This window comes from Passer montanus, unplaced genomic scaffold, assembly GCF_014805655.1.
Source record: "Passer montanus isolate IOZ18808 unplaced genomic scaffold, ASM1480565v1 scaffold68, whole genome shotgun sequence".
Taxonomy (NCBI): Eukaryota; Metazoa; Chordata; class Aves; order Passeriformes; family Passeridae; genus Passer; species Passer montanus.
In genome coordinates this window covers 284,502-309,020 of record NW_024371926.1, presented here as the reverse complement: position 1 = coordinate 309,020, position 24,519 = coordinate 284,502, and the positions used below count along the sequence as shown (strand labels likewise).

At 53.6% G+C, this 24,519-nt stretch overlaps 1 protein-coding gene across 3 annotated transcripts; it reads right to left on the bottom strand.

Moving 5' to 3' along the window:
- Nucleotides 1–1,591: 1,591 nt before the first annotated feature.
- On the bottom strand, nucleotides 1,592–24,513 carry LOC120511713 (protein argonaute-1). Of its 3 annotated transcripts, none has more exons than XR_005629809.1 (20): nucleotides 24,398–24,513; nucleotides 17,313–17,496; nucleotides 16,467–16,587; nucleotides 16,156–16,337; nucleotides 15,780–15,916; nucleotides 15,544–15,678; nucleotides 15,209–15,296; nucleotides 13,979–14,126; nucleotides 13,758–13,877; nucleotides 12,843–12,965; nucleotides 12,328–12,461; nucleotides 10,948–11,132; nucleotides 10,655–10,814; nucleotides 10,279–10,369; nucleotides 8,423–8,617; nucleotides 8,162–8,296; nucleotides 7,194–7,295; nucleotides 6,184–6,383; nucleotides 5,271–5,765; nucleotides 1,592–4,155 (listed from the first exon to the last, which is right to left on the bottom strand). XR_005629809.1 is itself a non-coding variant. In XM_039729187.1 (19 exons), exons 1-19 carry the CDS (start codon nucleotides 24,420–24,422, stop codon nucleotides 5,657–5,659), a joined length of 2,574 nt encoding a protein of 857 aa, XP_039585121.1. In that variant the 5' UTR covers nucleotides 24,423–24,513; the 3' UTR covers nucleotides 1,592–5,656. The 3 variants fall into 3 exon arrangements, 1 of the variants encoding a protein (XP_039585121.1); XR_005629810.1 differs by having other exon boundaries at nucleotides 1,592–4,029; XM_039729187.1 differs by having other exon boundaries at nucleotides 1,592–5,765.
- Nucleotides 24,514–24,519: the final 6 nt, after the last annotated feature.

The window sequence follows — 24,519 nt, the reverse complement described above, 5'->3', positions numbered from 1 at the left end:
ACGGGGAGTGGCGGGAAAGGCGGCGGCGCCCTCAGGGCCCGGCGAGCCCCGCGAGCCCCGCCGGCAGCGGCCGCTGCCCCGCAGCGGGACACGAGCACGCATGAGCCCAGCGGGAGCCACCGGGCGGTTATTCCCCGGTGTTTCAGTTACGTCCGCGGCGTTTTCTCCCCATCGGAGCGGCTGCCTTGTGAAGAAGAAACTGTCACTTTTTTTCTTATTTTTGTTAGTGAGAAGGGCCTTCCCCTGGGAAACAACTGGGAAGGTACCAAAGAACTGGAATTTTGGGCCAACAGAAGTTAAAGATCCATAATCTTAAAGAAATTAAAGATCCATAATTCAAATGTCAGGGTCATTATTAAGAATTACCATCCTGAAGATTCCCAGCTGAATTAGTGTTTAAAAGCATAAATTCAATTTTCAGGTAAGTGCCACAGTAAGGATTTTAAACCCATGCAAATTAAAGGTAACCTACTAGAATATTTCCTTAACTAAAACGGGGAGTGGGAAATGTGATCTCCAGGATGAAGCAGATCCGTGGGAGAGGCATCTCTGCACACACACATCCCTCAGGGGCAGCACAGCTGGTCCCACAGCTCGGGCACTGTAACCAGCACCAGGGCTGGGGCTCGAATGCTAATCTAACACTTGAAACCAGTTTTCTGACCTGTTTTCCAGGACCCAGCTGCAGAAAGCACGGTTTGCTGTGTACCTCACACACAAAAAGCCCCTTTAAAACTGCTAAAGATTCTGTTATGTAGTAGGAATCGTTTAAAATAGGGGATAGAACCCACAAAGCAGCTGGATGTGTGCAGGACCTGCACAGGTGCCGAGCTCGGGACAGAACTTTCTGGTGCTGCCGTTAGGTAAATTAACTGGCAAGTGCCTGCATGCCATTAGCAAGCACTTCCTTAAAATTCCTTGGCATTATTCAAAAACCCAGTTACAGCTCAACTGCTAAATCATTCATTGGCTTAAGGTCTGCCCCTGCATCCTTGTAAGGTAAAGAAAGAATTCCTCCAACAAAGAACTCAGAGGATGGCAAAAAACCTCCAGTTCTGGACCCCAAAACTGAACCATAAGCTGCTGGCATTGGAGAAGACTAGGGTATTTGCAAGATTTGCAAAGCTGGGAAATGTAAAACATGATGGGAAATGCAAAAGATGAGGCAGTGCAGAAACCCAGATGATCAAGTTTAACCTCAATCCAAAAGGAGGCTGGAATCTGTCCTTAAAGCACCTCAGAGCCAAGAGCCCCTGAAGCACTCAGTGAGGCTGGAGGAACAGCAGATTCTGATGTACATTTCTGTTATCTAATAACCCAGGAGCCCAAATCAGTTGGTTCTCAGGTGACATTTTAATAAAAAGTAGAATTGTACTGTATTCCCAGAAGTTTTAAGCACCTATTTGTTTGCTTCAGTGTTTCTCTCATTGAGCTGAGATCTGGACAGTGAGGAGTGTTGGGTCCTCTGCAGTGTCTGATGCAATTCAGCTCCAGTCAGCGTTTCCCTGTTTGTCCCCCAGCCTTTCCCTGGGAATGGCTGGGATGCGCATGTCCCTTCCCCACGAGATGTGACTCAGGAGTGTCACCCCGACATATTCACATTGCTTTTATTTAGGTCTTCTGCCAACAGTTACAGGGTAACAGACACTTGGGACTGCAAAGTCGAAGTTGCAAGCAAAAATCAGGACCAAGGCAAAAAAAAAAAAATCCACAAAGGCAATTAAATCAAATCCAATATAAATACAATGTTCTGGAGCTCTTTAATCATACTGCTTTCTTTAATAAAGAGGTGGTTAGGATCTTACAGTATTTTCTTTTGGCCTAATCCAAGGATTTTGTTACTCTTCACCAGTCTTAATTCCACACATACAAAAAAAAATTGATATTCAACCTTTAAAATATAAGCCATATTTTCTTAATAAAATAAGTTTTGTGCTGCTGCTTGTTTAGTAAGTACTGTACATCAACTGTTCACGGCTATTTAACAAATGGACCATACAGAGTTCAAGCTAGAGCAAAAAAAAAACCCACAAGAAAAATAACAACCCAAACGGAGCGTCCTGTAAACACCCTATGTACAGTCCCACACTTGCTCATAGAAAGGAGGTACGAAAGGGGCTGGAAATCGAACACAAAAGCACTGGAGTCCTGGAAATTTCCTTTCACAACTATTGAAGTGCAAATCACTCAGGCAAGATATGAATTTCACTTGTTTATTGCTCTCCTGCTGTCTGGCTTCCCTTCCTGAAACAATCACATTCTTTTATTTCACACTGATTTTCCAAGAAGAAAACCTTCCGCGAGGCAACGCTGGATGCTTGGGCTGTTTGAGACATCGTGTGCGATCCCAGAACACCCCGACTGCCCTGGAAGCTGTGGGGAGAGGGCAGAGCAGCCCTCCCACCCCGTTCTGCTCAGATATGAGATAAGGGAAACAACAGCATTCTACAGGTAAAGGAAAGCTACTCCTCTTCCCACAGAACTGCATGCGCTCGGCAACGCTTCCAGCGCAGGTGGAACTCGAGAGGCAGAGACTCGGAGCTGGTCGGGATGCCTGTGTGGGGTTTGTGGCTAACTACAGATCCTGATATGTACCTGGGGTAACACCTATCCGCTACAGGCAGCAAAACGCACCTCAACATGCAGCTACTCGTTTGCATCTCACACAAGAGAGGGGGAGAAATGCCGATGCCGGAGCGCGGAGAGGGTACGGTGCATAGTCCGGTATAGAAAACATGCGGGTCACTCCAACCTCTCTAAACTTCTTCAAAGTGGAAACAGGGTTTAAAGGGCACAGCAGCTACTGAGTTTGGCTGTTTTGTTTATCCAAAACCATGAAAACCCAACGCAGAGGGTGAAATAAGGGCAGAACACGATCTGCAAGTCAACAGCTGAGAGTTTCAGAAGCTGTGAAGCTTTTGTGTAGTTAAAATTGCTGTTAAAAGTAGGTGCTACATCAGCAAGTCTTCATTCATAGTTTTCTATGAACAGCCACCTTACAAATGAGTGCAAATCTTAAAGGTCCATTTTACATTTCAAGTCTCAAGGTTAAAAAAAATTGTTACAGAGCAACAAGCTGTTTCTGTAAATGCCCACACTATCTCTTTTCAAATGGTTAAAAATGGCACGTGCTATGCCACAGCTACTAAAAGACATTTCAGAATTCTAGACCCAACTAAAACACTAAAATTAAAACGAGGAACCAAAATACCTTTGCCCCTCACTGCAGAGCAGCAGCCAGGCGCGTTCCGGTGTAATGCTGGTGAACAAACTGATTTGCAGAGAGAACCTTGACCTTGACCCCGATTTTACTCTTAATGAGGAGCTTTCTAACACCAGGTGAGCGGGAACAGCCCCTCTGAGATTGTTTTGCTTTCAAAGAACATAAGTCAGAGTTCGGAGGATGAGATGGAGGTGCTGATTGGTGTCACTATGCAGGCACTTGTGTAGAGGAATGTAGGCTTCTCATGTTGACACTTAGTGTTGATGTGTTCCCTACGCTCTAAAAGCCTTCCTAAGAGTTCCCTACCTACTGACCACGGATAGGTCCTGGTCTCCTCCCCGTCACCTTGAGGATATACAGCAGTGGAGGTTGACACAAGGTGCAAAGGAGGATATGAACCAAACAGTGTGGTCTTGAGGAAAACAGGACTGTGCTAAACGTAGGATCTTCACCAAACGTGACATCAGTGGGCTCAGCACTTAGTTTGCATAGCATAGTGATGTTGTCACTGTTCACAAACACGTTGCCCCAAAAGAAAACGGGAAGGGTGAATTCCCGGGGTTAGGACAGCTCAATGGGCCAACATGACCGGTGTGGTTTTCATGAAGGCAAGGCAAGTTTCAACGTCAGAAAGTACAAACCAAAGAGGTGTAGATGTGCTTCTGTCCACGCGCGGGCCAGGGGCAGCGCTCGCGTGGGGCCGCCTGGGAAACGCGTTCGGCAGGAAAATGATACCAGAGCTCTTCCCCTCAGAACGTGGCAGGAGCGTGCGCCTCGTTTGTCTCTTGAAGGAAGCGCTGTGAACACTTTCATAGAAAAAAACCCAGATAATGTGCCCGGATGATATTGGTACTGAGCTGCCACCACGGCCCCGCCACCGTGCGTACGGTCACTGTGCAGCAAAACGGGTCTGAAAAGCAGTGACCAGGTTCCTGTGGGGAAAAAGGCTGTTTTCCTGGTACAAGCACAAATCAGGAGTTTCCCCCCCTGACAACAACAGGGATTTCATCATTCTAAGGAACAATCTGGTGTGCTTTCAGAATAAAAACCCTGGGCATGAGAGCAGTGATACCATGACACAAAGAGCAGCAAAACCTAGCAGCAGAGAGGGTGAGAGCCTGGAGGTGGGGATGTGGTAGGTGGGGAAGCAGCCGGCCCGGGCAGGCACGTGCCAAATGCACACAGGCAATGGGCACTGTGGAGCACCTGGCACAGCACAGGCTGCAGTAGGCAGCACTCATTGGACAGAAACGTTGGAGAGCTGTGGCGTGAGCACACAGCCTCAGGAAGTGTGGGGATGTAAACTCTGAGAATGTTAATGACTTGTGGATTTTGGCAACAGACTCAATATTGTATAAAAATAATGTTTAGTAAAAAAATCCCGGTGTCCATCATAAAAAGTCAGGGGAGGGGGGGAAAAAAAAGCAAGAAAAACATGGATAGCGCTTTCTGTCCTAATGGGATGGAGATGCCCCCATTTGTCAGAAACAGTTTTAAATAACAAGTAGTACATTGGAAACAAAAATGGGTCAGCAGCCATTAAACGTGTCCTGTATGAAAGTGCACATCTTTCAATGGGGTTTAACCACCATGAGGTCGTGATCTGACACAAACTGCAACTGAGGACCATAGAAATTAACTCCTTCTGATGGAAATATGGACCACCATCAAGACAAGATTACTAGTTTCCTTACAAGATTAAAAACATTGAAATTTTGCAGCATCATAGTAAGGCACTCACCCATGGAAAAGTCTGTGACTGTTGCTTTGAGCGGCAGCAGCTGACTAGCTTGTAACACGAGGAAGACAGTTTTCAGTTCTGAGCTAAGTGCTAGGGTGCCTTACATTATCTGGGGGGAATTACTTGGGGGCGGGGAACTGTTAGTGTTACAATTCTCCTATAAACTAGTTGTTTTGTTTTTGTTTTTTTTTTTTTCCCTTAACCCATTAAAGCATCTCATAATCTAAAATATTAGTTTTATAAATCTAGTCTTCTGTTTTAAGGCTCTAAAAATCCCCTCCCCCAACCCCCACAAAAAATACCTACCAGCGCCTGGTGGGCAACGGAGGACCAAAGCCGCCAGTTCACAGTCAGGAGTCTCTAGTATTGCATCTTAAAAATGAAAACCTGCTTCCGCCTCCCGGGAGTTTTATCCCTTCCCTTGAATGCCTTCATGTGTTTGGTCAGGTCAAAATTTTGCAAAGCCAGAAAAAATTAAAAAAATAATCATCATCGTCATCAGTCTCTTCCAATCCTACAAAGGTGTTGGATCGTTCTGTCCCATGGTGCTGGTCTCCTGCCTCAAGTCGACACTGCCTGCCCTGCAGTGATTTCTCATTGGAAAAAAAAACAAGGTGTCCCAATGCTTCCTTTTTTGTATGGCTCCTACAAATCTGAAAGCTTTCTTGAGTGAGGTAACAAAAGTTAGGCTTTCAAGCAAAGTACATGGTACGTAAAGTGTCCTGATGAACCTGCACAGCCTTCGCCAAGGCCTGGGGGTCTCTGCCGTTGCTCTGTCCAGATATATGGCTGCCCTCGCCACTGAAAATCAAGGAAATCACTGCATAATTATTTCATATTTTCCCCCCAGGAACACTCAGAAACTCCCCTGGAGATGAGGATCAGCTGAGTGCTGGCAGCACAGGAAGTCACCTCACTGCAGTGCACAGGGATGCTGTGCATGCTGGTGACCGTGCCTGTACTGCAGATTCCAGCACCTTGAGGCAGCTGGAAATGCTCAGACACCCCAGGAATGCTCCCACAAGCCTGGAATGAGCTCAGGATAGGATCTAACTCTCCTTTATCCCCACTCCCCCTGTGCTGGGCCTTAATAGGATGCAGCTACATGCTACATCCCCTAGAAAGGCTCTGCTGCAGCACTCTCAGGCACTTTCGAACATCGAGGTCCCCTGCCCGAGCCTGGCTCTGCCCTCCCAGGGCCACGGGCTGTGCCCCTCACCTGTCGTGCTCCTTATCCACGAGGTGGTACCGTGCCCGGAACGCCACCAGCCGGGCGTAATAGGCTGGGGCTGGGATGGAGACGGAGCGGGTGCAGCGCACGTAGGTGTGGCACAGCTGGTACGTGAGGATCTGCAGCTCGTCCGCCGTGAACCGGTTGTCATCCCAGAGCACGTAGTAGTGGGACGGCCGGCTCGTGCCCTGGGAAGGAGGGGCTGGTGTGAGAGATGCTGCTCGCACCCAGCTGCAGCTGCCTCGCATCCCCATCAGCCCCTCCCTGATCTAAATGATCTGTCAGACAGCCTAGGCAGGAGGGATGCTGTGCTTCCCTGCTGTGAGAACCCTACACGGCATTGAGGCAGGAAAGTCCTTAGCACCAAGGTGCAAAGCAGTACTAATGCTGCTGCCTGGTGCCTGCTCCCTCTGTGCCACACAGCCCACTGCAACCCCCAATGCATCCCCCACTGCATCCCCAGCCGGACCAGCTCCTGTCATCTGCGCAGGGGAGGGGAAGCTGAGCAGCCTCCCTTCTAGAAGCAGCTGCAGATTACACGAGTGCAGTTTTTCCAGTCCAGTTTCTGACTAATCTTGGCTGCCTGCAGCCAGGCAGCTGCAGAGCAGGCAGGGACGGCTGGCCTGGCTCTCCCGCCCACGGGCAGACAGCAGATCCCTGCTGATGACCGGGCGCCCCAGCAAGCCCGGCACGCTCAGACACCAGCTGACAAGCTGCTGAATTGGCTGCTCTGAAGGAGGAAAATCTCTTAGGAGAGACCCTTGGCTCCAGGAGAGAAACTGAGTATGTGCCACGCAATGCAGCAGCAGCACAGACCCTGCACTTGCTTGCCAAACCACCGCAGTGGCAGCTCAGATCCAACCATCCTCAAATCCAACTGCCCACGTCTCCAAGCTAAAGGAGGCTGTGACAGGGCCAGGACAAATGCATGAGGACAATCTGCAACAGCAGCCAAAAAACCCAGCAGCATCTCAAGAGCCAGCGTTGGAGCACAATACCTGAATGCCTGCATGACTGCACAGGTAGAAGTCAAACTCAAAGGGGTGGGTGATGTTGGTATCCACTGTTGTTCCTGCTGGGATGTTCCCACTCTTTCCAATCTGCAGGGAGTAGAAAGAAATCCAAGCACTGCAGAGTTTAGTTATTTCCAGTTGCCAAGACCACTGATCTTAACACAGCTGCCCTGTCCCAGGACCATGGTAGAGGGTCCCCATCTCCCTCTGAGATGTAGAGATGGTCTCCAAGTGCCCATTCAGGTGGGACAGAAGCAGTTCATCCTACTCTGCTGCCTGCCCAAATAGGCCTGCTGGCATTTTCTGCAGGCATCAACACCAGGCATGACATGGAGACACAGCCAACAGCATGGGAAAGAGAGCAGCAGGGTAAGGGCTGGGCAGGTGCCCATCCTACTACAGAGATGAAAAAAATGCCAGGGATCTCTGTAGAGCATGTGCTGGAGTCTGTGCCACAAGATACTGGAGCTTTTATATCCTGATCAAAACCTGTCCTTAGTTCCCAAGATTAAATCTTCCTGCTCGTGTGGAGCAGTCTGGTTAGACTTAATCTGACCATTAAATTCAGATGAAATCTAGGAACAGTGACAGCAATCAATGTTACTGCAGAGCACACATGAACAAGCTGTGAGCAAGCAAGGGGTTATTTAGACCATCACGTCAGCAACTCCAGCTATCACCAAAACAACAGATGTTTTCAAGCTGACAGAGGCTATTTCAAGAGTCACCAGGATCATCAGCACCCAGTAACTCATAATAACAGCAAACAGCTGGCTGGGCTTCTAGAAGCAGACTAATCCATGTGGCTGTAGGAGTCCACTGAGCAACACGTTTCATTCAGAACAAGCTCTCCCTGCCAGTAGTGAGATTTCCCCTCAGAAAGCCAGGGCTGGCTCTTCCATCAGACAGGGATGAATCAGCCGCCTCCAGCCCTGGCACCCTGCAGCACTCACCCTCTCGTTCTTGTCTGCACAGAAGAGACGGGTGTGATGCCTCTTCTGGACGACGATGTAGGTGATGCCAGGCTGGTAATCCTTTTCCAGTTTGATGCAGGCGTCTCGGATTGCCAGGAGCTCATAGTGAAGGATCTGGAGAGACAAGGGCACACAGAATGAGGGGACACACCAGCAGCCAGCTGTCCCTGAGCACCCTTAAGGAACCTCATGGCAGCTGGTGCAGCTCCACTGGCCAACGGGGATCTGAGGGTTCCTCACCTGTGGGAGCTGCCCCTCAGGAACACCATCGCGGTAGAAGATGATCCTGGTGGGTTTGAAGCGTGTGGATTTGTAGAACTGGATGAGGAGCTCCCTCACCATGTAGGACAAGTCCTCAATGATCTCTTGGCGAGGACGCTGCACGCGCACCGTGGCACAGTACCGGCTCGGGTGGGCGTCCATGCTGCCCACAACCTGCACGACAGACAGGCAGCCCATGTCTCACACCAGGAAGGGCAGAGCGGATGTGGGACATTCCCAGCTTCCACCTGCTTCCCACACAAACAGCTGGCCATGGGCAGAGCACCTGAACTCCCAGATCAATGGGACAGCAAATACTGTACAGGCTGTCAGTGCCCAAAAGGGACATCCCTGGTCGTGGCCACATCCTGATGTCACACTCTGCAATGCTCTTTTAAACATTTGTGGGAATTTCCAGTGAGACAACTTTGGTTGGTGCCACTGAATGCTGTGGCTGTGGGGGACTGCTGCTGCTCTGCCTTTCCTTCACTTCTCCTGCCTGGCAGTGAGAGGGCGTGGGGCTGCCCCAGACAGCCACAGGCTGCCCAAGGACGTGGTAGGTCGAATTACTGTATGGCAGCCATTGAGCAGGAAGTTCCCACTGCAGTGCAGGCAGACCTCAGACACGTCAGAGCATCAGCTCAGGGGCAGCTGGGCCTGGCTGTGACACAGGGCTGGGGGCACAGTGTGAATCAAGTGCTCGCCCCTGTTGGGGAACAGACACCCAGCTGCCTCACTCCCCACACTCAGCAGTGACTGTGCTGTGTGCCCCACGTCCCCGGAGCAGAGGGGAAGCACTGCAGACTCCAAATCCTCCGCAGTGTGAATCTGCTGCCCCTGCCCTCCCCAACACTTTCACTTTCATTTTGCAAACAGAGCTCTGGTGTTGGGGCTCCCCCACTAGAGCCAATGTGTACAATAGAAACTGTTTCTTTAGTTGCAGCCACAGACCCACTATTGTCCCACCAGCAATACACCAAGAACACAGTCAAGTTACTTCAAAGGCTCTGCCCTTCTCCTCCCCTGCAGCTTCAAAAAAGGTTTCACAAAAATTAAGAAAAAAGCCCCAGTGGTCCTGCACAAACCACAAAAGATATTTTCAGAGGGGAAGCTCTGCCGCCAGGAAACAGACTGTTCTGTCCCACCCACACCTACAGCAAACAGCCCAAAGCCTTTCCCAACCTCTTCTAATTAAGAAAAAACACTCCTCCAAAGACGCATTTGCATGCCAAGGAAAACCTGAGCTGTGAGTCCTGGAAAGTTAAGAACTTAATAGGAAAATGCTGACGTGCTTATCCTGCATGGCAACGAGCACAGGGCAGTGTCTCCCAGCCCAACGGAGGGCACAAGCTGTCCCTGGCCCTGCTGGCACCAAGCAGCACTTTGCTCCATGGATGACCATTTTTAATTTGAGAAAAAGGCAAATCCTCCTGCACAAAAGGCTCAGAAGCCCAGTCACCCCAGTTTCCTCCATGTCCCAAACCCCAGCTCTCCAGCAGGGGAAGGTCCCTGAAGGGCTGCAGCTGGACAGGGATGTCCCAGAATGACTCCATGCAGCACCAAGCTCCTGGCACCCTCAGGGCCAGCACATCATGAGCCCCATCTGGTGGCAGCTGCCAGTCTCCCTGCGGCTCCCAGAAACTGCAGCTTCTCTGCGCGGAGAGGCAGGAAGGGACTGGGAGGAAACATCCCAAGACTCAGATAAAATCACCTGACAGGGTACAGGCCCACCCTGAGAAGTGTCATCATGGGGACAGCAGTAACACAGGGACATGTGAATCCCATTCCAGCTCCTACATCCTGCAGGGTTTTTGGGCACCAAGCTGTGAACTTACAGCCGTTATGGAGGGTTTCTTCCCATCTCCTGCTGGCGGGTGAGTGACATCAGCTCCGAGGAAGATCACTGGCTGCTGAAAGACGGCAGAGCTGGTGGGAGAGGAGAGAAAACAAGTAGTCAGTTTTTGGGGCCATCTCCGGATGATGTACAACCCAATGGAGATGAGCAGATGATATCAAGGATATCTCCTGACTTCCAGCTCTGGCCTGGACACATCAACACCTCATTATCAACAAGGGGAAACAAGTTACAAATCCCCATTTCAAAGAGCTGCTTTATGAAGGCCCCCTCTTCACCATGTAAACCAGGCAGGCAGCACCACGAGGGTCTTGAGGTACAACCCCAAAACTATGAGAGGCAGTGACCATACGAACCGCTGGTGAGGCACAAGGATGTTGTTGATCCCGCCAAGCTTGACGTTGATCTTGAGGCAGAGGTTGGAAAGGGTCTGTGGGGAGGTTTTCACCACATTCTTGACCTGGACACACTGTGTTGCCATTCCCAGGAGAGTGTCCCCAACACGCTTCACTTCAGCTGTGGGTAGAGGAAGCAGGTGAGCACAAGGCAATCAGCCCTGCACCACTTCCAGCAGCACCCTTGAGAATGGGGAGAGCCAGCCTGATGAGCCAGCCCAAAGCCCTGCTCTCTGTGCTCGCCCCAGACGCACCGTACACAGGTGTCTTCCCTGGCAGGATGACAATGATGAGCTGCAGCCCTGAATAGGTGTTCTTGAGGTGTCGGAACATGGGCTCCACGCTGTCTGCACCCTGGGCGTACTTGCAGAAGCAGGGCTGGCCCTGGATCGGCATCCCGGCGTCCTTGGAGATCTTGCGCAGCTGGTCTGTGAAGTTCCTGTGCCGGGAGGAGAAGCTGTGAGCCCTGAGCCCTCCTGCATGCCAGCTGTGCCACCAAGCACAGAGCCCCATGGACAAGTGCTGCAGCACAGAGACAGGGCCATCACACTGGTGGCTCTGTGGCACCCAGCACATGCATGGCACAGGAAACACAAGATCAGCACATGTCAGGGCTGAACTGTCCCCTCCCAGTGCCCTCTTACCCATGTACTGACTTTTCCTAATGCAATGGAGCTGAGCCCTTCTCCCTTAGGAAGCTGGAGCAGCAGGGAACAAACCTGCTTCCTGCAACAGCTGATTTCCAGGTGACTGCAAAGCTGATGCCAGCCTGCACTTACCACAACTCAGCCACACTCTGGATTTTTGGAATGCCAAGGATTGATATGGTATGGTGAGAGCCAGAGGGAACACAGGGCTTATAGCTCTGCTGCAAAGGGACCACGGGAGGAGTGCAGTGTCACTCCCACCTGCACCCAGGTACTGCAGATGTGGACACTCTGAACTCTTCCAGTCACCAAACACTGACCATGCCAAACACTCAGAAGAGACACACAAAGTGCTCACCTCAATGTATCCACTCTCAATCAGGAGAAACCTAAGGCCCCAGAAGAACCCAAAAACAAAGTGACCATTTCCCTAAATCAAATAAACTGCTCCTGCTCTGTGACACTTTGCTAGAGAAACATATTCTCTAAACTACCAAAGCTTTTCAGAAAGCCCAAAACTTCTTTGTAATAACTCATGGGAAGTTAGGATACTTCCTACATGAATTACATAATTTCAGATTACTGGGGAAATTTTTAATCCTCAGAACCCCTTCTCTCTGCAGAGATTCAGACTAGAAAAGTTCAATACAGCTTTAAAGCTAGCAGTTTCATCTGTCAATACTGCAGCTCCCTGATGCAAAGAGTAGATCAAGGAGAGCCTGAATGACAACTCACAGATACTCACTCCAACCTGGCAGCTTTGGCTTAGGGACCATTTGCAGCTGGGACAAACAGGCTCTCTGGATAAACCAAAAGCAACAGGAACTGGACACCCCACATCAGCCTGGTACCCCAAGCAGTGGAGCTCCCTGCAGATCCAGAAGTGGCAATGCCAGACACCCAGACCCCAGCTGTGAGCAGCAGTGTGGCCCTGGAGCCAGGGCCCCTCTGGCTTCCCCCACCCACATGGGCTGCCCCTTTCCTTACTTCAGCACCTCCTCTCGACACTGCTTCTGCGGGGCAAAGCAGGCAATGGCCCAGACTTTGATCTCAATGCCGTTGTAGAACTGCTTCCCTCGCATGTCCCACACGCCCTGGTTGGGAGTTGCAATGGCCCGGTTCTGCAAGGCAAACAGAGGGTCAGAGCACGGCCGCAGCCTGCCCGGCCCCGCAGCCCCAGAGCCCTGCACGGGCTGGGCCTGTGCTCCCTGTCCCAGTGCTGGAGCTGACTCCCTGGCAATGGACAACCCACAGCCTCAGCTCCTCAGCAGTGACAGAAAATGCATCCGAGCTGCCCTATGCTGAGCACCCCTCTGCTCTTCATCTCATCACCAATGACTCTTGGCTACAACTTTCAGAACCAGTTATATTGCAAAAAACTCAAAGCCAAGGCACTTTGATAAAACATTCCAGCTCTAGCAACTTTTTCTCACAAACAGTGTTTCCAGGTGTTGACAGCATCTCCCTACACAGCGCAGCCCATCCCAAGCAGCCCCACTTACCCGGCCTCCATACTGTAGGATGGGAGCTGGCAGGACCCGCCCTGTCACCTCCGTCATATCATCCTTCACCTTGATCCCAAACTCCTGAATGTATGGATCCAGGTTGTAGCTGGCATTCTTCATCTGCAGAGGGAAGGAAGGGCCATGGGAGGGAGTAAGACCAACTGCTGCATCCCAGGCAGCTGCAGCTGGCCAGGAAATATGGACACTTGAAGCCTTGTTCTCCAAAGAGCTGCAGGTGGAGAACCTCTGACAGGGGAGGTCGAGCAGATCAACACTGAGGCCCAAACCCTCTCCTGCAAACTAACCCACCGAGACCTGATTTTGAAACACACTAACCAATGCAACTAACAGCATAGCCTGCTCCTGAGATTTAAGATTTCAACAGGATGGTTCAGACTGGCAAGAAACTTATCAAGAGTCCCAGAAGGAATACCAAATGTCCCTGGCTTCAAAAGCCCAGATGTACGTGTATGGGGAACAACAGCCCTGTTAACTAGTGGCCAGGCACAGAGTTCCTGTACTGCAGCCCCACCACACACAGCCCCACATACACCACAGGCAGGGGCGTGTCTCTAATCTGTTTCCCATTTTTAGTTCCAGCTCCCTTTGGATGAGGTTCCATCAGTGCAAGGGCCTGAATTTGCTGCATGTGCATTTGTGTGGTCTCTTTGAGCCAGGCTCACCTGTGCCACTGTTCATTCCAGACATACAGGCACCTCTGTGCAGGGATTCAGTGGGGAGAGGGATAAAACCCCACCATAAACCTCACCAACACCTCCTCAGCAGGTCACAGCTCTCCACCACAGAGAGCTGAGGAGCAGGACCATGGCTAAGTCCACCATGGACACGATGCCATAAACTCCCCTGGTGCCAAGCCCCAGCCCTGCCTCCCCAGGGACTTGTGTCACGTACCAGGCGACTGATCTCCTCCTGCCTGTCTGGGGCAGACCTGGCTGTTGCTTTTATCATGGTTGAGGTTTGATTGTCCGTGAGCTTCTTAATACACCGCTGGCCTGCCACGATGTTACACACCTGCACGGGAGGGGACAGATAGCAGCCATGTGTTTGGGACAGGTAAGACACGAGGGGACCACAGCTGAGCACAGCCCCAAACCACAGGTGCCAACACTCACCTCCAAGGGAAGGTACGTGTGTTTCTGTTCCTGGCCAACCTGGAGACAGGGCAGGTGAGGGTATTTCAGCTGCAGGTTGTATTTCTGCTTGAAGTACTGAGCCACTGTGCACTCCACTGTTTGACCACTCTCCAGCTGCAGCGGGAACCTGGAAGAGGCAGGACAAAGGGAATGCACCTACTCAGAACAGACACTTCCAGAACTCAGGCACTTTGTACTGTGGCTGGGAAAAGGGAGCTGCCAGGCTCCCACCCTGAGATGCCACACAACAAAATAAAAAGCACAACAGTGGTATTTTCAGAAATGGAGTCAGGAATACTGTTACCCCAGTGTGGGACTGAGGTCTCTAAATAAAGCTATCCCACACTAATCCAGTTTATCAGGGCAGATGTTTATTGCAGGACCTGCCACACACACCATGGTTGGGCATAAAAGTACAACACTGGCACTCAGGAGGGCTTCTGTGCCTGGTGTCCTCTCTGGGAGCTGAACTGAACTGCAGAGAAAGGCTAAGTGGCCTCTCCAGGTACAGGACAGGAGTTGCAGGGTGGGCAGAGGGAGGCAGGAGGGCAACATTTGCCTTCAGAAACAGGGGAAAAAAAAATCCCCAAACTTCCTGGCTGCAGGGCTGAGAGGTGCCATGACACTCACAGCTGGAGCACAATACCCATCCTCAGCCAGCACCAGCTACTCCCAGCCCAATAAAGAGCTCCATGAAAATGCAGAATTGACCTGATATTCTGTAGAGAACCAAAATTACAGGAGAGCCAGGCTGACTACATCAGTGAGGTGCCACATTCCTCCTGTACTCGCCAAGCTCCAAGGCTGCAACCCATGGATGATAGTGCACAGGAGACACTGAGGGGTGCCCAGGCCTAGCCTGCTTCCAGGCACACACAAAAAATTCCAAGGCAGACACTCGTGTTAGCCCCGACAAAGTCTCTGCTCTGGCAGTGAGTATTTTAAGAACGAAGAAAACCAAACCCGGAGGTAAAAAGTAGGACAATTCCTGGCATGTCAGCTCCCGCCCACCGCCGTGCTCCGCCTGCCAGACACAGCATCTCCCTGCATCCCACTCCACACATGGCACAGGGCTGCAGAGCCCCAGACACGTCTCCTTTTGCCATCAAAGACTGGAGCTTCCTGTTCAGCTCTCCCTAACGACACCAGCAGCTGTTAACAAGGAGAGCAGTGAGAATTCTTCCAAGGGCATCTGCCCACCCGCCTTACGTCTGGTGGCTGGCTGGCCGTCGGGTAACGTTACACACACGGTATTTCCTCTTCATCTGCCCACAGTGGGTCACCTCCACCTTCAGACCTGATGGGAGACAGGGAGACACAGCACAGTCATGCTGAAGATGGGAGCAATTTCCCTTTGCCCAACTTCTCCAGGACGCTGTCAACAGCTTCCTGAACTAATTTCCTGCTTGCAGATACCCCAACAATAGCATGAGGGAGACAGTGGTGCCCCAGGAGACATTTAAAATGTGCAGCCCCTGTACCCCCACCTCACAAGCCACAGCCAGTGTCAGGGGACAGGCTCCAGAGCTCCCTGGGGGCTCTACCTTTGATCTCCTTGGTGAAACGCACTCTCTGTGAGTCCGTCAGGGGCTTGGGCTGCTCGTCGATGTTCCGGATGTCCAGCACCTCACACATGAACTCGATGACAGGCTGGGCTTTGTAGAAGGCAGTGGCCGACACTGTGGGACAGACATCACAATGTGTCTCTGCTCTCAACCAGCCTTCCCAAATACACCCAAGCCCTCCCACTGCAGCTCCCCAGCATGAGAAATAACGTCACCATCGATGTTGAGCATCATCTTCCACATGGCAGGCCGGACTGACTGGTGGAAGCCGAACCAGACCTCCCTGCCCCCTCCCAGGGGGTGGTAGTAGCCTTCAGGGGGGGAGAAGAAGGAGCGGCCGACGGGAGTGTACCTGTGAACCAGGGCACACCATGTCAATGGCACACACTGCACCCCCAGAGCCCTGAGCTGGCACTCGCCCTGCCAGCTGCATCACCCCCTCTATTTGTTTTGCAGGAGCACCCAAGGACACGGCTGGCACAGCTGCCTTCTCCAATGACTGTCAAGGCCAGACCCAGCCACAGCAGCCTGTCAAGGGCAGCAGTCCCCTCCCCTCCCTGGCACAGCCCCATTGTCCCTCACTGCAGGTACCTCATGGAAGCCAGGTGCCTCATGGCAACATCCAGTGCCTGGACAGACTCCAGTGGGACGGGGATCTGCCCGCTGACCAGGGCCTCGTGCAGCATGCGCCAGCTCACAATGGCCATCCATTTGATAGAGACTTTAAATATCCTGTCCTTGCCTTCCCCCGGGATCGTCACCTCAAAGTCAACCTGGGTGCAGGAGGGAAGGGACAGTGACCATGGCATCCCTGCAGGGATGAGGTAGGGTTGTTTTTGGCTGGTCTTTCCCGGCAGGAGGGAGGTCACAGTGCCTGCATGGGGCTCACTGCCCCCTCTTACCCGCTCGTTCCCAATGGGTAAGGCTGTGACAGTGTAGATGTTCTTCTTCCCATCATAGACTGGTTTTCTGTCACCAAAGATCTGCGGTTTGAAGTGCTGCACCATGTACTCCACGACTTCCCTATGCAGGCAAGATAGAGGAGCAGGAGGAGAGAAGGGAGAGGTTTGTTTTGTCACTTTCTTTAGAGCCTGACACCTTCTGCAACCTGTACAGTCCACCCCAGCCTCCCTCCCTGGGGCAAATGAGAGCAGAGCTGAGAGCTGAGACCCGTGGGGCAGGAAAGTCCCTGGACAAGCAGCCATGTGCCTTGTCCCACAGCTCAGTACATTGGCTTTGGCAGGAGTGCACATGGCACAGGGGAACACACAGTGGCTGGAGCTGCCACAGTGTGACTTGATGCTGAAAGCACGTGCAGCATCTGCTCACCAGCCCTTGGGGCACAGAGCTCCCCAGGCTGCAAGGGCAGGAGGGGACAGGCAGGGAAGAGCACATCAAAAAGAAAAACAAAGAAAAGTACATGATGGCCTGAGGTCTGGGCTTGCTATTTTTAAATCAGGGATTGTTGCCAGAATAGCACAGCTGCTTTGGAGCAACAGGGACTGTGCTGAGGCTCCGGACCCCTGACGCTCCCAGGCCAGGAAGCAGCACTGCTGCACAAACGTGGCCGGGGGGTCCAGCCACCTGTGGGCATCATGCAGTGCCATGACCCCTGCCACTGCTGTGACCCCTGCCATAATGGTCACCCGAATGGCTTCTACTGCAAAGTCAGAGACAGGCACTTAGAGAGTCTCCACTAGGAAACTGGAAGCAGGGAACAAGTGCCAAACCTCTAATACTTGCCTTACCTGTTGACTCTGCGTGGACATTTATCGGGTTTGATATCCACTTCATAATGATACACATCGATCTTGGGAATGTCCACTTCAAAGTAGTTGGCCAGGAGCTTGATGGGCTTCCCAACAGTTCCTATCCCAGGCCGACGTGGTGCTTGAAACACCTGCTGCAAGGGGGGCAGGTATGCGCCTGCAGCTGTGGAAGAGAGCACAGGTCAGCAGGGCTGCCAGGGACCCCATACTCAGACAGACAGACAGACAAACAGACAGATCTCACAGAGTCACAGCACTCTCCATCACCACATCCTGAACCTCAAGGTGTCCCACTACCCCTCCTCCTGGCAGGAGGTGGCAGTGGTACAATTCAGAAGCAGCTTCCCCGGGCACCATCTGGGGAGCACTGGTGCCAGCCAAGCTGTTGAAGGGCAGTGCCAGGGCACAGGAGCCCCACCAACTCCCTTGGCACAGGCTCCAGGACTGCCACCTGCTATGGGAGAGCAGCACCAGCTCCATCATCATGGTGCCCCTTTCCAAGGGGATGCAATTCCCTGGATACTCAGCAAGGACACACAGACACATGTGTTCCCCTCCATTCCCCAGCAAATTCCAACTCACTGCTGGAGGGAGGATGCCACAAGAAACAGGAAACACATCATTCCATCTGCACTACACAATTGTTGAACTGCTGGGGTTTGCACAAAAAAAAACCCCAAAAACAAATCCGAACTAATTCCAAATTCCCACTTGAAGCAGTGTGGGGTCCTGTAAAGAGGGAAATACCAGTTCTTCCACAATTCCCATTACACAGACTCACTTATGAAGTTCAGGAGATGCTGGATGGCACCAGCACGTGGCTACAGGACTGTGCTGCATTTCTAAATCAACAGTACCCTTGGACTCAAATGTATCTGAAAATATTGCCAAGGAATTATTCCACCCCGCTGCTCTCTGAGGTGAGTTCTGCCCTTCCTGCCCCATTCCCACTTTGCCCATCTCCACCCCTCCCAGTCTGCACCTTCTATTTGTTCCTCAAACACCGTGAGGTCCGAGCCAGCTGGGCTGGTGTGGGGATCGAGTGTGGGGGTATTTGGAGCACTCCATCTGTGTGGCCAACTGTCCACGTCGGCCCACAGGCACCAACCCAGCTCCAATTCAAGTCCTGAACACATGGTGCTTTTAGCACCCTTTTCTCCCATCCACTTTCTTTTTAAATCCAAATTTCCATTCCAGGCTAAAAATACCAGAAGCAGAAAAACAGTAGAGCAGCAAACTAAGCTTCAAATTTGCCTTTTACTTTTGCACCCAAACTTTGCAAGACTTTTCCTGCCCATGGAAGGCCACCAGTGCTGCAGGACACTGAGGGGATGGGAAAACTCTTGTGAGCATTCAGGGGCTGAACTGCAGAAGTTAATTCTCCAAAGCCAACCCCTGCTCCTGCTTCTGCCCTGCAACAGGAGCTCAAAACACCCAAAATCTGCTGGGAGCCCCAAGCCAGGGCTCACCTGGCCCCAGCACCTCCTCAGACAAGGCAGCACAGGACTTGGAGCAAGGTGGGGATCCTTGAGTCCAGCGTGGGGCTCAGACCCTGCAGGCACCCAGGACAGGGTGACTGCCAGCAGCCCCCAAAAAACATCTGTGCTGCACTTCGGAAGAAGCTCGTTGGAAGGAACTGATTCTCAGATGAGCTGCTCCCGGTGTAAGTCATGTCTCCACATTATTAACATTTCTTGGCAGTGGCTCCCTGGCTGCGAGCAGATGCATTTTTAAATCATGGCTCACAAGCAAAGAGGTATTTGCCAGTGCTGCTGGAGTGTCCCAGTCCCTGAGTTTGAGTGAGGAACCATACTGCCCACCTGCAAGACCTGTCAGAGGACAGCAGCTCTCTGCTGCCTTTTCTGCAGCCATATCAAGGCCAGCACCCACAGCTTCTCCTCCTCTGGATCATCTCACCCCTCAGACAATCCTGGTAGCCATGTGTGAGCAGGACCACATGCAACTCCATGTGCCCATGCTAACCCCACAGATGAAGGGAACCCAGGGCAATGGCCACAGCTTCACAGCTGCTCAGTGGCACTTGGGTGCCCAAGAAAAGCTGAAGCCAGTTTGAGGCTGGCAGGAATTGCAGAGGTGTAACCAATTCACCCCACAGCAATCCCACATTTGGCACTACTTTGGTCACTCCAAAACTAAGGCTTTACCATGCAAACCCTTTTGCCAGAGGATCCCCAGATGCTTCATGAACACAACACCTCGCAATTAGGCTCATGAATCATAGCTGAAGGAAGGAGCCAGCCTCCAGCAACACAAAAGTTGGCTCAGAATTTTCATTGGACAGAGAAGATACAGCAAACACAGGGTAAGATAAATGGGCAGAGTGGCCAGAGGGAGCAGCACCTGATGGCACAGGAGATGCTCTGCAAAGACCAGGGCAGGACCATGACCAGCATCTACGATGGGCTAGTTCACCCCCGGGCTGACTCACAGAGTTTTATTTTGTTGACCACAACCCACAGTCCCTGAATGTGACAAGCCAAAGCAGCTGCCCAAGCAGCACATGAGCCAGGCTTTCACCCAGCCGTGGCTGCTTCAGCCCAGGTGGGATCAACCCCAAATCCCTTTGTTGAACATGCAGGCTTGGCTCATCCTTTCACATCCTACATTCCTGCCCTGGAGCACTCAGGGTCCCTCCATGATTTGCCTCATGAAAGCCATCCTTCTCCTGGCTCGGAGCTTGCTGCCAGGGAATCCCAGATGGACATCTCGGATGGACATCTCAACTGTCATCCCCAGGCACCTCATGCCTGAAGCCGGCTCAGGCAGCAGAAAAGGAGCCAACAAGAAGAAGCCTCGTTAAAAAGCTACCCGGAGTGCATGGAAACAGGGGGGCTCCACACATCGTGGGGCTCCTGCGTGAGGGGGTTGGCTCCTGCATACCTCGACTCTCCATGGCGAAGCTGCACAGGCTCCCACTTTGTCATGTAAATGCGGGCGCCGGGGCCGGGGGCTGCAGGGCGAGTGTTGTTCCTGCAGCACAATGCGGCCAGTGAGCGGGATGAAATCCGCTGCCATTAGAAATTCCGCGGCCCGGGAGGAATCACAGACTTTCGCACACAAAGCCGTGCCCTGGGGACGCGCCGGCGGCGGAGCATCGCCGCTCTTGTGCCGGGTACCACGGGCAGAGACGGCGGCGAGGGCAGAGCCACCGAAGTGAGAGCAAGTTTGAGGTAATTAGCGCTGGAATACGCTTTGTTTCTGTTATTTATTGTAACAGCTGGGGAACACGACCCGCTGCCCAACAGCTGCCTGCGCCGGGCGAAGCCGCCGGTGGGACGGCATGAAATTACCATGTCATTGAAATCCTCTCCAGCGCCGCATTCAGCCGAGGGGCCGCGGGAACGGGGCCCAGACAAAAGGGAGTTTTATTGCGGCGGCGGCGGCGGGTCCGTGCCGGCCCCTCTCCGCACACCCACCCGCCAAAATAAAGCCGGGAATCAGAGAGGTGCAGACGGGGCCGGCGGCACAACAAATGCCACCGGACACGCAGAGTGGTCCATCCTCACCCTGAGACATCTCCATCCTAAACCACCTCAGAATCCCTCCGCGAAATGAAATCCCTGTCGGGGAGCAAAGCAAGGGGCAGCGCCAGTGGAAAAGGCAGCTGCTGGGGAGGATGAGCAATTGGCATTTCCAATCTCGAGGCTCGACACCTTCAAATGGTGTTGCTCTAAGCAGCGAGCAACACCATTCCACACAGCCCAGGCTTCCAGAAGTCCCATCTCAGCTCTGCCAATGCAGACATCGCCGCCTGTTCCTTCCCGAGTGACCTGAGCACTGCCAGGGTCATGCAGCTGTGAGTGCTTTTTGGTTTGACACCAAAATCAGTTTCAGCAGATGATGCACACACGGGACAGAGGCTCCACCTGCAGCCATCAGAGCCCAGCATTAAGCCTGTCTGTGCACCAGTCTGGCTGCTGAGGGCACAGCTGAGCTGCCCAAGCTCTGGTTCTGCCCTGCACTGGGGTGGCTTCACCCAAAAAATGAGCCAGAACGGGCTCTAAACTGTTTTACTACAGGACTGACATCTGAAAGCTGCTCAGTTCTTTGTATCCTCACACTAAACATTGCAAAGGACACTGCTGTGCTTCCCACCTGGAAATCTCAGGTGACACCCTAAAGTGCAAGCTATAAACCTGCCTGGCCGAATGGGTGTCCCTGCACCCTGGGATGTGCAGTCCTACAGGCTGAGCCGACCAAGAGTGTGAAGCTGCAGGTGCTGCAACAGAGCCCAAGGAACAGCAGCAAGAGGGGTGCCAACTCCATCACACCCACATGCAGGGGCTGTACTCCAGCTGCTCTGGCCCTGGAGAGCAGCGTGGTGATGCCAGCAGTGTGGTGATGCTGGCGGTGTGGACACGGCTCAATCGTGACCTGACCTGTGAGGGTTCTGCCAAGCTGGCCTCAGCTGTCCAGCAGCTCTCTTCTCCATCCCTCTGACAGGTTTGAGAAACACTGGCACAGCGAGTGCCAGCACTCCTGCTGAGCACACCGAGTGGCATATCCAGGCTGTGTGACTCTGCTCAGTGACCCTGGGGTCCCCGCTAATGGTGCCTGGGCTGGGCTGAGGCTGAGACCCCCTGCCCAGCCCTGCGAGGTCTTCTGCTGCTCCTGCACTGCCCAGGCAGCAGCCAGGGACACGCAGAGCCGAGAGTCGCAGACAAAGGCGGCCCCCAGTGCCGGAGGGACAGGACAAAAGCGACGCCGGCTCCTCTCCGTGTCCCACCGCCGTCCTGCAGTGCCATCGGCTCCCAGAGCAGAGGCTGAACCCGCCCGGGGCTCTGTGCAGATCACCCTGCCCAAGGAGAAGCTTCTCTGCGTGATTTGGCTTCCTCCTCGCGTCTGCCATCTTAATAACTTGTCTGTGTTTTGTTCTTCCCGGGGTTTAGGGAGAGGCTGCAAAGAGTGTTTAGAGATAAAGCATCCGTGCAGTGTCTCCAGGCAAGGTGCTTCTCCTGGCTTTGTTTCTTGGTCTAATCCCGTCCCAGAACCAGGCATACGCAATTTCGTGTTTCCTGAAGATAAAGAGCCCCAACAGACGGAGCAGCTTTGGGGTTTTTGCAAGGTTCAGCACAGGAAGACAACGGTTGAGATTAACAGCCTTTAGGAAGTTCACAAGGGATAAACTAAAAGTTGTGGGAAAATAAGTTTAGTTTTTAAAACCACTGCATGTGTGTGCTTCCCCGAGTGCTGCCTGTGGGTTAGATGTCCTGGGTTTTCCCGCTGCCTTTCCAAGCGTCTCCATGTTGGGCACATCCAGGCACATGCCAGTTTCTGCTTTATTGCCCCGATAAGCCACAGAATCATTAGAGCTCACATGCAAGGTTCAGCCCCTAGTGAGGGTCTGGCACAAGCAAAGGGGTGCCACAGCAGGGCAGGATTCACAGCAGCTCTGAGGATGTGGGGTTCATGAGTCCCCTCCCAAGGGGTGAACCTGGGTGGGAGCAGATATCCACAGCTAAATTTGGCGACAGAAGGGAAAACTCCCAAGGGTGCAGCAGCAGAGCCCTGCTCGCAGTGCAGCCCTCACAGGCCCAGGGACTGAAAGCCAAACCTGTCCACCGAGTGCATCCCCATCCCAACACAGGCAATTATTTTAAAGGACCTTAAGAGCATAATTTCAGGCTGGTGTAGGAGGGTGCCCGGCAGTGTTATCTGCGTGGCCCTGAGGCAGCAGCGCTGCTATCGCCCCAAGGCGCTGGCAAAGCCCTCAGTGCCGCCAAATCACAGCTTCCAGAGGCCATAAATCAGCCCAAACACAAAGCACCCAGAAGGTAACGCAGACACAGGGAGATTTCTGTGCCACACTTTAAGTAAATGACGTAAGAAAGGACTGAAGTTTACAAACACTCAGCAGATTTATGTCAAAATCTCACCAGGCTGATGTGTTATGGAGGGTGACAAACGCACCAGCACAAGAGAGGTGGCAGGGCAGTGACTGCTGATCCCCATGACTTGTTTCTCGGAAGGGCAGCAGCTCCCCATCCCCAGCAGGGCAGTGATCTGCGTTTCCATCACCCCATCCCTCCCTCTGCCTTATTTTAGGCACCAAAATCCATCTCCGACTCAGCAGTGCAAGTTGGCGATGCTCAGGCCAGGCACAGGGAGCGAGCGGCAGCTGACGCCACGGCCTGGGGAGCAGCTCTGCAAACCCCCGCGGAGGTGCCCGGTACGAAGGGCACTGCCAGCTGCTCCCGTCCCCAGCCGGGGGGCAGAGCCTGGGGCAGGGGACACGGGGTTCGGGGTGGCTCCGGAGCTCGGCCCCGCGGGGCCACGCTCAGCCCCGGCTCCGCGCATGCCCTGGCACGGGCAGAGGAGACGCTTCGTGCTGTCACGGCACACGGCGTCGCCGGCCCCGCGCCAGCTGCAGCCCGCGCCCCGCTCCCTGAACTCGGGGAACGGGGAGCTGGGCGATGGATGGGGAGCTGGGGGATGAAATGGGAGCTGGGGAGGGGGGGAATGGCAGGGAGCTGGGGGTGGAATGGCAGCCGGGGCGATGGATGGGGGTGGGAGACAGGGGGGATGGAATGGGAGCTGGGGGAAAGGTTGTAAAGCTGGGGGGATGCTGCTGCTGCTTTGTGCAGAACAGGCCCCTTGAGCGGGGCTCGCTCCGCGCTGTGGGGACCTGCGGCTGGACGTGACCCCGGCCCTGTGCCCCCTCCTGCGAGGTTTCCGCGGGTGGCTCCATCGCCCCTTCCCCAGCGCCCACACCGCTGCTGCTCTGGGGGCACCCGGGGGACGCGCCTGCCCGGCGGCCGCAGCCCCCCCGCAGCCGCGCTGCTCAGACCCCCGCGCGCCTCCGGCACCCTCCGATCCCCGGCATCGTCCCCGCACATCCCGCGCCGCCGCCACATCCATCGCCGCCCGCCGCGGTCCTCTCCGCACACCCCTCCACCGCGCTCCCCCGCCGCGCTCCACACCCAGTACAAGCCTCCCGGCCCCCGCCGCACACCCGCCCCCCGCTCCACCGGCCGCATCCCTTTCGCCTCTCGTCGCCCTCCCGGCGCGCAGCGCTCCGACCTCCCCATCCCCGCCGGCGGTACCTGCTCCCGAGGGTCCCGCTTCCATCCCATCCACGCGGGCGCCGCTCCGAGCCGGGGGCCGGGGCAGGGCCGTGCCGGGGGCCGGGGCCGGGCAGGGCCGGGGCCGGTGCCGCAGCCGCCTC